This window comes from Conger conger, chromosome 16, assembly GCF_963514075.1.
Source record: "Conger conger chromosome 16, fConCon1.1, whole genome shotgun sequence".
Classification (NCBI taxonomy): Eukaryota; Metazoa; Chordata; class Actinopteri; order Anguilliformes; family Congridae; genus Conger; species Conger conger.
This window is the reverse complement of record NC_083775.1, coordinates 4,743,859-4,756,673: the sequence shown is the minus strand read 5'-3', so window position 1 is coordinate 4,756,673 and position 12,815 is coordinate 4,743,859. Positions and strand designations below refer to the sequence as shown.

The 12,815-nt window shown below is 45.3% G+C and overlaps 1 protein-coding gene across 1 annotated transcript; it reads left to right on the top strand.

Moving 5' to 3' along the window:
* Window positions 1-305: 305 nt before the first annotated feature.
* mmd (monocyte to macrophage differentiation-associated) lies at window positions 306-9,518 on the top strand. The gene is made up of 7 exons (XM_061225068.1): window positions 306-703; window positions 3,002-3,083; window positions 3,429-3,589; window positions 4,833-4,907; window positions 6,369-6,470; window positions 6,870-6,939; window positions 7,869-9,518. The coding sequence occupies exons 1-7, from the start codon at window positions 678-680 to the stop codon at window positions 8,070-8,072; spliced, it is 720 nt and encodes a 239-aa protein (XP_061081052.1). The 5' UTR covers window positions 306-677; the 3' UTR covers window positions 8,073-9,518.
* The last annotated feature ends 3,297 nt before the right edge of the window (window positions 9,519-12,815 follow it).

Below are 12,815 nucleotides of genomic sequence, written 5' to 3'. Positions count from 1 at the left end.
CACAATTGTGAAATACATTCGTGGTACTCCTCTTTGTTACGACAGTAGTAGGCTACTCAAGTTTCGCACACAGTTATTTAATAATACGGTTACGATCAGTGGATGTATTCGTTTCACAGGAACCCGTTTTCCCTGACACAGATAAATATTCAAGTTCCCGACTCGCGCACCACCCTCCTGTCACAGCGTCACGAACATCCGAAAGTAACAGCCGCCTGATCTTGGCGAGCGGCGATTGGTCCCTTGCAGCCGGCTTGGCTCGATGATTGGTTATATTGTCCATCGTTCACACAATAATCAAGAGCTACAATGTATGGACAATGTACCAAGTATGTACCGGGGAGGAAACCGGAGTGTCGATAGCTAGACATGGCTTTGGAGATTGCTGCAGCTCCGCTTCGCGTGGATCAAATTGGTCTTTAATTAGTTGGGTTAGCTCACCTAGCTGAGGCAGCATGGTCCTGAGAAAACGACTAAAATAGTGCCTTTTTTAGTATTTATATAGAGTTAGAATGTCAAACTGTGCGAGAGAATAGGGTGGTCGGTCGATGCCATAGGCCTTTTCCCGGCGTGCTTAGAATTATCTTTTATTTTTAGCATTAGTAAAGAAACATAGCTGGCTATCGGCATAGCTTTAAATAATTTTCATCTTTTTTTGCCGCCCTCCCGTAGCTAACATGAAGAGGGTTAACAGTTTTCAAAGGTGAGTCATGCCAGAATCTCTCAATTTTCTGTTAATGGGCTCATGTTTGCTTGTTGGCTACTGTTATTTTGCCAAATCCATTGCAATTCGTCTGCTTTGTACCAGCTAACGTTAGGTGACTAGCTGGTTAGCTCGTCCGCTACGAACCTGTTAGATTGGGCAAACTAGCGAATCAGCCATCTAATCTAACAGGCTACACGTTGACTGTTTTAAGGGAAGAAACGGCGTGTGGTATGGGGATTTAATACCAAACAACTGCCTGGATCAGTAGCCAAAGCTAGCCAATTTATTTCTCTAAATACAAAAGCGACAGCGGTTACCTAAATTCCTCATTGGCACTAAGCCAGAATTTGACTGTCTATTGCCAATCTGACTAACAGTTTAGTTGTATTACAGTCGACTAGCCTACTATGGGTCATCAGCAAATTATAAACGCATCATGGAACATCCATCCTTAGATGTGATTGCATGCAGTTTGATAGAAGAACATTTTCACTTGGTGCAAATTATCCAGTTGATATGTATTGAGCATACTAATCCGGGTCCGCCCGTGTATCATACGATTTACTGTAAATATGCCTATGTTTAGCTCATAAATGATTTCCTTCCTCATAACACAGGAGTACAGCGTGCGAGATTTTAACGTAGAACTTTCTGGTTATAGGTACAGTCCCCAAAACACCGGGACAAATGTGGTGTCTTAGTTCTTTCAGTAGCGTTACCTGTAAAGTCAAGTTAAAGCCACAGGTGTTGCCCGGACAGATGTTCAGTGTTGGTATGTATGTTATTATGACGGAAGTAATAACATGCTGTTGTAGGACTCCATTTGGATCATCATAGAGAAGATTACATATCGCTCAAAATACGATTTTGAAGATCTCACAGGACGTGTTTAACATCCAAACAAGTGGTTTCTGAGTTGTAGCCTTTAAAGAGACCTACTGTATATCCTATTGGAATGAAGATGGTTCATAAGCCACCACTAATTAGGCTACACATTTGGCGCAAGACAGCTACTTGCTAACATTCAGGCTACGGTTTTTATATGTATTAGTTATTCGTTATGGTACGACTGTCTCAATAGAACAGCCAAAGGAACATGAAGTTATTATTTAGGCTAAACCCACTTGTTGCTTCATGGTGAGTCTCGTGACAGTCTCTAAACGCGCCTGAAAAATGCGATAGACAAAAGACGAGCTTTAGTGGGCTGTTACGAACACAGCCTACAGTGAAATAGACCTTTTACATCAGCTCTCCACTACAGCAACATGGACTGTCGAATGTCCAAACCGCTGTGAACTGACGGATGTTATCGAGGATAAAAGCAGCTTGTTGTCACGGCAGAAGACGGCCACGGTGCTTGTCAGTGCAACTTCCCGTTTTTTTTCTTTCTTTCTGAGGTTAGACTCCCCGTCCCTTCCCCACAGCTCTTGTGCTTTGTGACACAAGTGAACCATTGAAAACCGTCCAGTGCTGGTTGAATACATCAAAGGGGAATTTACTGTGATTGAAATAAATGGGCCTATCCGTTTTGCCGTATGATTGAAAGGGATGCTGTGGACTGTGGCAGTTTGACGTTAGTTTTTAAACGCTGCATGCATTATTTGCATGCTAAACACTGAAGTGGTTAGGTACTTCCTCAAAAATGTCACGATGTCCCTTTCCTCCAGCTGGGGGTGTACTACAGAAAATCAGGTTGAACACTTTGCTCAAGGGTAAAACAAGCAAGCCCCACCTGGAAGCTGAATCTACAGCCTACTTGCTGTGATCTTACGTTACATTACATTACATTACAAGGCATTTAGCAGACGCTCTTATCCAGAGCGACGTACAGTGAAGTGCAGATCAAACACAGGAACAAGTGTGAAGTGGTCCCGAGAGGACAGTATGGTTGTAGTCCTAGTGTAAACATACAGATACAATCGGAACCCTTGAAGAATACATCAACTTACAAACTAGCCTACCACAGATGGCAGCTAGAATACCCCGAGTACAACAATACAATAGCTAAAACAAAACACAACAATATCTATATATAACTATATAGGCGCCATTATAGTCTATGGCATATACAAGGCTAATCATGGTGGTGAGGTAGGGAGGGAAAGGTGCAGCCTGAAGAGATGAGTCTTCAGTCTTCAGCGTTTGAAAGTGGTCAGAGACTCTGCCTTTCTGACCTCCACAGGGAGGTCATTCCACCACTGTGGGGCCAGGACAGACGGCATATAAACAAGTCTGTATGTCCCGGTACATAACCAATGTGGTATGTGTGTTTTTTTTCTTTGTTTTTTTTTTTAGGTTCATGAACCGCCGCGCTGCAGCAAATGGCCGCTACCAGCCCACTTGCTACGAGCACGCTGCCAACTGCTACACACACGCGGTGAGTGCCCTCCCGCCTGACCTGCAGATTCCAGCGCTGACGTCCGTTTAGCTGCCGTCCGTGGTCACCCGCATTGGAATTCAGCTTTTCGTCAGCTCCACTGGGCCTGTGTTCAGCTGTTCTTGCACCGTTTGGTCTAGGTGCCTTGCCTAAACTGCGCTGTGTTCAGCTGCTCATTCGGTGTATCTGTGTTTCTCTGCTGTGTTCAGCTGGTCATTCGTTGTACCTGTGTTTCTCTGTGTTCAGCTGCTCATTCGGTGTACCTGTGTTTCTCTGTGTTCAGCTGCTCATTCGGTGTGCCTGTGTTCAGCTGCTCATTCGGTGTACCTGTGTCTCTGTGTTCAGCTCCTGATTGTCCCGGCCTTCATCGGCATGGCGCTGCTGTACAGGCTGTCAGACGACGGCTGGGAGAGAGTGACGGCCTGGGTCTACGGGACGGGCCTGTGCGCCCTCTTCCTGGTCTCCACCGTCTTCCACATCGTCACCTGGAAGAAAAGTCACATGAGGTAGGGCTCAGTTACGCTCCTCTCGCTAGCAATCACATCTTTAAGGCGGCCTGTTGCCTAGTGGCTAAGGTACATGACTGGGACAGCCTGTAGCCTAGTGGCTAAGGTACATGACGAGTACAGCCTGTAGCCTAGTGGCTAAGGTACATGACTGGTACAGCCTGTAGCCTAGTGGCTAAGGTACATGACTGGGGCAGCCTGTAGTCTAGTGGCTAAGGTACATGACTGGGGCAGCCTGTAGTCTCGTGGCTAAGGTACATGACTGGGGCAGCCTGTAGTCTAGTGGCTAAGGTACATGACTGGGGCAGCCTGTAGTCTAGTGGCTAAGGTACATGACTGGGGCAGCCTGTAGCCTAGTGGCTAAGGTACATGACTGGGACAGCCTGTAGCCTAGTGGCTAAGGTACATGACTGGGGCAGCCTGTAGCCTAGTGGCTAAGGTACATGACTGGGGCAGCCTGTAGCCTAGTGGCTAAGGTACATGACTGGGGCAGCCTGTAGCCTAGTGGCTAAGGTACATGACTGGGGCAGCCTGTAGCCTAGTGGCTAAGCTACATGACTGGGGCAGCCTGTATCCGCACAACTGTTGGGCCCTTGAGCAAGGCCCTTAACCCTGCATTGCTCCAGGGGGGATTGTCCCCTGCATAGTCTAATCTAAGTCACTTTGGATAATAGCATCAGCTAAATGCCAAATTATTATTATTATTATTATTATTATTATTATTATTATTATTATTAACAGCATCAGTCATCACTATGTAGCCTTCAAAGAGACCTCTAGTTGTGAAATGTGTGATCACGTGGTGTGAAATGTGACCCAACACGAGGACCACATGTGGGCAACCTTGCCAGCCACCTCAGCAGGAATTTTCTTCCAGCATTCAAATCCAGCTGGAGCCTTTTGTTTGGCACACAAAAGTTTCCACTGTCAGTCAGAACTCAGTCACATTGTGTTCAGCTGTGTGGTTTCCATGGGCCAGGTGTTCTCGGTACGCCCCCTTGTGGTCAGTTTCTACTACTGCGCTTTTCATGGGGTTGGTATTTTCTCCCCAGACCCCGGAATTGATTTTATGTTCCAGATGGATGTGTGTATGTTTCATTATCATACCAAGGTAACAGTTTGCACATTTATCAACAAGTAGCATTTATCACTGGCTTCACCTTGCATTGCATCGACCCAAGTCTACGACGTCAAGGGTTTTGTTGAGGGAAGCGTGTGACCGACCGTTTTGTCTCGTTCGCAGGGAAATCGAGCACTGCTTTCACATGTGCGATCGAGTGGTGATATACTTCTTCATAGCTGCCTCCTACACACCCTGGTAAGTACTTAGGCTTGTGCTCTTCTGCAGGTATGAACCAGTCGTCTACATTGACTGGAGTTGGGCGTTCTAGCGTGTTTTTAGAAAGAGTTTCCTTCACTGGCCCAACAGGCCCATAGTGCATTCTGGGGTCTCCAGCCCTCTATAAACCACTGACACATCCAGAGACATGGTTCAGTCATGGAAGACAGAATTCATACTGTAAAGTGTTTAGCAGCTCAAATATTACAAAGATGTACTGAAATATAGTCTTCTTGTCTTCATAATGGACAGATATTCAGTATAAAATGAAGTGTAATCATTTATTTTTAATAAATCTACCTTACAACATAACTCTGGCCTGCTAGAGACAAGTCAAACGCAGATTTGCTTATTATTTATTCAATGCAGCATCGTCTGTGATGTCTATTTGTTTTATGCTGGCTGTAAGACAGCCCAGTTCCCCCTTAGGGCTCAATAAAGTATCTATCAATCTCCATCTTACAATTACCCCATGCTCAGCAGCCATTTTGTCACCAGCGAGAGCAGCACTCCAGTACACAGAGAGCCTCACACACACACTGACCCTCCAGGGCAGAGTAGCTTCACACACACACACACACACACACACACACACACACACACACACACACACACACACACACACACACACACACACACACACACTGACCCTCCAGGGCAGAGTAGCTTCACACACACACACACACACACACACACACTGACCCTCCAGGGCAGAGTAGCTTCACACACACACACACACACACACACACACTGACCCTCCAGGGCAGAGTAGCTTCACACACACACACACACACACACACACACACACACACACACACACACACAGACCCTCCAGGGCAGAGTAGCTTCACACACACAGAGCATAGTCAGTTTTTAAAAACCGACTTGACGCGTGAGAATCTCTAATCAACTATTAGCTGTTTTTAGTTTTTTCCTCAGAATTGTGTCTCATTATTACGAGAGTCGTGTTTGCTAGGAATGGTTTTATTGCAACTTTTATTCGGCTATGTACACTGTTTATTGTCTGTTCCTACGCAAGTGCACATTATTCTTCAGAATTGTTTCGTAAAAGCGCGGGGTTGTCCCTGGTTATGGGTACGGGCGGCCTGTAGCGTAGTGGTTAAGGTAAATGACTGGGACACGCAAGGTCGGTGGTTCTAATCCCGGTGCAGCCACAATAAGATCTGCACAGCCGTCGGGCCCTTGAGCAAGGCCCTTAACCCTGCATTGCTCCAGGGGAGGATTGTCTCCTGCTTAGTCTAATCAACTGTATGTCGCTCTGGATAAGAGCGTCCGCCAAATGCCAATAATGTAATGTAATGTAATGTAATGTAATGTAATGGGTACGCTCTGTTGTATGTTGCTCCGGATGAGAGCGTATGAGCGGCTGTAGCGAGCGCAGTGGGACACGGGCCCCGTTACGATGTCGCTCCTCCGCAGGTTGAACCTCCGGGAGCTGGGCCCTCTGGCCGCGCACATGCGCTGGTTTGTGTGGCTCATGGCTGCCGCGGGGACCATCTATGTGTTCAATTACCACGAAAGGTGAGGGTGCCCCGTCTCTCCACACAGCCACGTTTTCACCGTTAAAGCGGCCGCTGTGAACTGTACCGGCTAACATAACCCCAGTGTGTGCAATGCGGCTCAATGATTTATATATAATTATCATATAATTATTTATATATAATTTATAGATAATTATCTGTATGTCGGATTTGACCCATGGAGAAGCATAGGCTCGGCTTCAGTCTAACAGTTTCTGCTTTTTGTTTAGTTTTTGTTTTAGCGTATTGGAGATAAAATGATCTTAAATTCCTGCATTGCTGTTAAATTGAACCTTGTTTTTTTTTTTTTTTTCTTCTGTGAAATGGTTTGCTTTCTGTTGTTGTTTTCAGAAAAGGGTTTGTGTTGGGTGGAATATTTAAAGCCTGTTGTTCTTTGTAGGTATAAACTAGTGGAGCTGGCCTTCTATCTAACAATGGGGTTTTTCCCGGCATTGGTCGTGACGTCAATGGTACCGTATGCGTTTACTATTTTAAAACCCTTTTCCCATCTCTATCCTTTTCTCACTCCCCTTGTAGTGATCATGTAGTCCAGGTCTGCTCATCTCCACTCCTGTGTGTGTGTGTGTGTGTGTGTGTGTGTGTGTGTGTGGCACGAGAATCTCCTTGAATTCTGATGCATGTTCCATCCCTGATTGAACTTGCAGAAATGGAATATACTATAGTGTTGATATGTGGACATACTAATACAATAATTTATAATTTCACAATAATAATATATTGCAGTATCTTAATGTGGCTATAGTTTGTATACCTGGCAATATATTGATAATGGGGGGGGGGGGGGGGGAACAGACAATATACTACTTGAAGCCACATTCGTTTCAGAAAACGCACCTAAGATGAGCGAATGACTTTGGGAAACTCACCCTAGGGTGGTGTGTGCAGTATCATATGGCCTAAGTCTGATGAATAATGTAGAGCAATCCAGCAGCATTTGATGGCAGGTAACGGATTAAACCGCTTTCAGTATAACTGACACCCCAACCAGGTGAAACTGGTGTTTGGGAGATTTAAGATGGCTGTACAGGCAGAGGAGTATATATAATTTTACAGACATGAAAATATACTTAAAATATGGGCTGAATCCTAAAACTTCTAGAAGAATTGGGCTGTCTGGTATATCATGAAAACCCAATGTTTCTACCTTGTCAAAACGCGGACTCAGAGCGCCCTCTGTGGGTGGTTGTGTAGAAGTCCACCTGAGATGCGAATCTAGCGTTCACCAAATTAGGTTAGATGGCGTGAACGTTATGTAAAGCCTATCCTTTGTATATGCACCATGTGCCGTGAAATACAAGCTAGTCAACTAAAAAGAATGGAAGTCATGTACATATTCTTGCGTTTAATCCGTGTCTTTATTTTCTCCCGTTTTTCCTAGAACAACACGGACGGTCTGCAGGAGCTGGCGTGGGGCGGGCTGATATACTGCCTGGGCGTGTTTTTCTTTAAATGTGACGGCGTCATCCCCTTCGCGCACGCCATCTGGCACGTGTTCGTGGCGCTCGCCGCGGCCGTGCATTACTACGCCATCTGGAAGTACCTCTACCGGAGCCCGGCGGCCGACGTGATCCGCGACGTGTGACGTCTCCCTCCCTCTCCCTTTCCCTCCTGGTCTCGGCCTCTCTCTCACTCAAACAGCGTAAAACCTCCTCGAAGACTTGCGTATTCCTTCTTGAATGCCCTGACGTCGTAGCCTGATCGACAGCCAAAAGTTTACGAGAAAAAAAACAAACAAAAAAAAACGACAGTGTATTGTTTACCGTTTTCTAAGCTGGTGTGAGCTGTTTGAGTCCGTGTGTCTGTACCTTCTCCCATACCTCCGGGCAAGTATCGCTTGGACTTTTGTACCACTTCTGCCTGGAGGCACGAAACCAAACGACATTTTCATTCTGGTTCTTTTTTAAAGGTTTGTTTGTTTTCTCAAGAATGATTGAAAACAAATGAAACCATTTTGTATGCTCTCGGATATCACAATATGGAAATATTTAGGTTTTTTTGTGTTTTTTTTCTTCTTCACTCCACATTCCACAGAAAATAAATTTTTTTTTTAGTGCTTTTGACAGTTAGCGGCATCACTTAGCTTGGTAGCAAATGGGTAACATGTGAAACTCAGATTTTTGGAGAGTGTTTTGGGGCCACATCTGAAGCCTGTATTTCATATTTCCAGTATATTTATATTATAATAGGTATTTCTGCATTCATGTTTTTTCAGTACGGTGTCATTTTGATCAACAGTATTTGAAAGTGCAGTCTTGAAAATATTTTTCTGAGGTCACTTTTGTACCACGAAGAACCACTTCAATTTTATATCTTGAATTGTGCTGAACACCTCGTGTTCAACGCAAAATCCATTTTGTATTTTTGAGCCCGTAACCAATTTAAGTACTGAACACAGGTGCACTGACGAAGCAGATTTACCATGTGAACTAGTCATGAAATCATGAACAAGGTAATTTTCATTTGCCTTGACCAAGTGACCAAAAATCAAGTCGTCTACTGTAGGCTAGAATCATCCGAGTCGCGAGATGATTGTGGCTTCAGCCGGTTAATGCTCGCTCTTGTACACGGTTAACGAGGATGTTAACTGCAGAGAAGCGCCATCAAGACAGGGGGACCCCTAGGGACTGTTTTACCGTTTTGCACAAAATTATCTGTGGCTCTGCAGAAGCAACGGCTGGAGTTTGCTGTAAAAAAAAATTCATAAAATCACACCAACCTGACCGTGTGACCTGCAGGATCTGTGCACTGACGCTAAATAAATGACTAAATAGATACGACATGACTTTAGCAACCAAGATCATCTTTTTTTTTTTTTGTAACATTGCACATAATCACTTGCTGTAGATTTGCGTGGCAGATTTCGGTCCGTCGTCGATGTTTCCTACACTGTGAAAAAGGCTGGTCTGCGTGCTGTCGGCTGTGGATGGGCGACGCTGTGGCGGGACGGTCACGGGTACACGTGACGTTATGTCACTGTCTCAGAATGTTTGTGTCTGTAAAATCATTTCTGCATACCCCCCGTCCCCCCTCCCCCTCCCCCCCTCACCATTTCTGTATGAAACCCTGTATGAGGCAATTCCATTTAAGCGAGAAAAAAAACGATAATTTAAGAATAAGTCACAGGCAGTGCTGTTTTTGTTCGTTTGAGGGCGGAGGGAGAGTGAACAAGGAACAGAGTCACACTGCCTTTTTTTCAGGCTTGTGTTTGGATTGAATTTAGCCTCTTAGTTCTGAAACCATAAGGGAATGGAAGCTGCTCCAGAGGGAACGTGCGGTTCCTCACTAATTTCCCCTGACGTGAACAACAACATTTTACAGACCGGTCTGCAGAGGACACCATGAGGTGAAAGTAGCATAGCATAAAAACAAACAAACAAGAGATCGGCTGCTCCCTTGATTGTACTTTTTCTCATATTTATACATCAAGCGATGGTACAGAGTTCTGTAATGGCCTTTAAATTATGCATTTCTTTCATATCATCCATTTGTGTATTGGTGCTGCATATAAAGACTTTTGGTCTCTGATTCTTTAAAGATTTCTAATGTGTTAATAAAAAGTAAAGCCTCTCAACCGTTTTCCTGTTTGTTTTGTCAAAATGGGTAACTGCCACAAAGTTATAACATCTTCTGTGACATTTGCATAATGACAGCAATTGAGAGCAATTATCAAAAACTATTTTACAAAACAGTTCAGAAAATAGTTGTTCAGTTGTATGTAAGGTTGGCAGGCAGCCTGTTGCCTAGTGGCTAAGTGTAGTGACTGTAGTGTAGTGGTTAAGGTACATGACTGGGACCCGCAAGGTCGGTGGTTTGATCCCCGGTGTAGCCACAATAAGATCCGCACAGCCGTTGGGCCCTTGAGCAAGGCCCTTAACCCTGCATTGCTCCAGGGGAGGATTGTCTCCTGCTTAGTCTAATCAACTGTACGTCGCTCTGGATAAGAGCGTCTGCCAAGTGCCACTAATGTAATGAATACAGCTGCTAATTGAGCTACCACTCCAGGACTGATGGGTATGTTTCACACAATGTCACAAAGAGCCACCTGGCTGTACAGACAAGCTGCCAGCACTAGCTGGTCGACCAGCTCATACCCAGCTAGACCAGCTTATGACCAGCTCATACCCAGCTAGACCAGCTTATGACCAGCTCATACCCAGCTAGACCAGCTTATGACCAGCTCATACCCAGCTAGGCCAGTTTATGACCAGCTCATACCCAGCTAGGCCGGCTTATGACCAGCTCATACCCAGCTAGACCAGCTTATGACCAGCTCATACCCAGCTAGACCAGCTTATGACCAGCTCATACCCAGCTAGACCAGCTTATGACCAGCTCATACCCAGCTAGCCCAGCTTATGACCAGCTCAATTTTCATGCTGGCTAAGCGGGCATAGCTGGATGTTACAGCAGGGCAGGCGTAGCTTCATTGCTCCCACTAATCCAGTAGGCCTAAATTTGGGCACAACAACTTAAGGAGCTCAAACAACGACTTATTTTACTGTGAGACGGGAATGGCGACTGCATCGCTCTGTAACGAGCAGACGCGTGCTTTGGGGTGACCCAGCACTTGGGGCGCGGTCACCACGGCTGTAAGGATACGCAATGTTCCATACCGTGGCGAATCGCCGTATCGAGCAACACTCGGCTCAGCGATTTGGAGATATAATTTGTATTTGGGGTAAAAAAAAAAAAAAAGAAGTGCTGTTTTTTTTAGCTGGGTAAATATTAGTTATCACGGCTTTTGATTCACCGTAAACATTGAGGCGGACAAGTTTCATGCATAAAGATAAAAGATGTATACTCATTGTTATCACAGTATAATTATAATGAAGTTGCCAGTTCCATTCATTTTCTCTGGGCTGCTAACAGAGTGAGCAGTCCTTTGTAGAGAAATTACCCATAGTGGTTTAGGGTTTCACCGCCCCCCAGGGAGATCTTCCTGGTAGAGGCATAGTTTGCAGTTCCCTTAGAGCACAGATGTCAAACTCCAGTCCTGGAGGGCCGTAGTGTCTGCTGGTTTTTGGGGTGTTCTGGGTTCATTCAAGTCATTGATTGGTTAAAGTATCCACACGCCTTGTTCTCAAGGCCTTAATTGGCCTTAATTGGCAGCTGATTGAAAGGAAACCACAAAAACCAGCAGACACTGCGGCCCCCTGGGGATTCAGTTCGACACCCCTGCCTTAGAGTATACATATAATGTAGAGACGCTAATTAGCAACGCTAAGAGAAACCTATGAGGAGACACACAGGGCACCAGGAAGTAATATGGTCGACCTATAGCACAGGGGCGGCCTGTAGCGTAGTGGTTAAGGTAAATGACTGGGACCCGCAAGGTCAGTGGCTCGAATCCCGGTGTAGCCACAATAAGATCCACACAGCCGTTGGGTCCTTCAGCATTGTCTCCTGCTTAGTCTAATCAACTGTACGTAGCTCTGGATAAGAGCGTCTGCCAAATGCCACTAATGTAATGTAAAAAAGTAATAGTTTTGCTCACTCTGATGTCTGAGCATTTTTGGTAAATAAAAACATCTATATCTTTGTGTGGTAGGGGGGGAAAAAATTGGATGTTGGGGGGAAAAAAACACCCATCTCCAGCCTCAGGATGAATGCAAAAGGCCTGGTGTGCTTTGGAGCAATGGATCCAAGCCATGCAGAAAGAGCGGAGGTAAGAGGAAGAGTACAGCTGAGAGGAGGAGGAAGAGGATGAGGAAGAGCAAGGAGAACATTAGTGTCTGATGAGACCTGTGACCATGTCCTGGACAATGGAATCAAAACCTGCTATTGTCAGAGGAATTGACCAAATCATCATGTTTACTATTGACCACATCCTTCGACGCAACAGAATAAATAAAAATAAAAACAAGCCTGCCTTTTCCTGATGTGTATTAATTACTGTCTTTCTTTTCTGGAATCACACCGTTTTCTTGTGGTGACATTAGCTCAGGAGGTAAGAGCGGTCGTCTGGCAGTCGGAGGGTTGCCAGTTCAATGCGTAGAAGTGTCCAGGACCAAGAACTAACCTCCGATTGCTCCCGATGAGTTGGCTGGTGCCTTGCATGGCAGTGTGTGTGTGTGTGTGTGTGTGTGTGTGTGTGTGAGAACGGGAGAGGAATCAATAGTGAAGTGCTTCACATAGTCAATTCACCATTTAGCATTCTATTGAGAATATTTGTGCTTGATGCCAGAGACATGCCATTGCAGTTCAGTTTCATCGACGAGGCTGGGTTCAACCTCACACAATGGAGGATAACGGGGCAAAACATAACAGGCCACTGGGCCATTGAATGGTTAAATGGTAAATGGTTGGCATTTATAAGGCGCCTTTA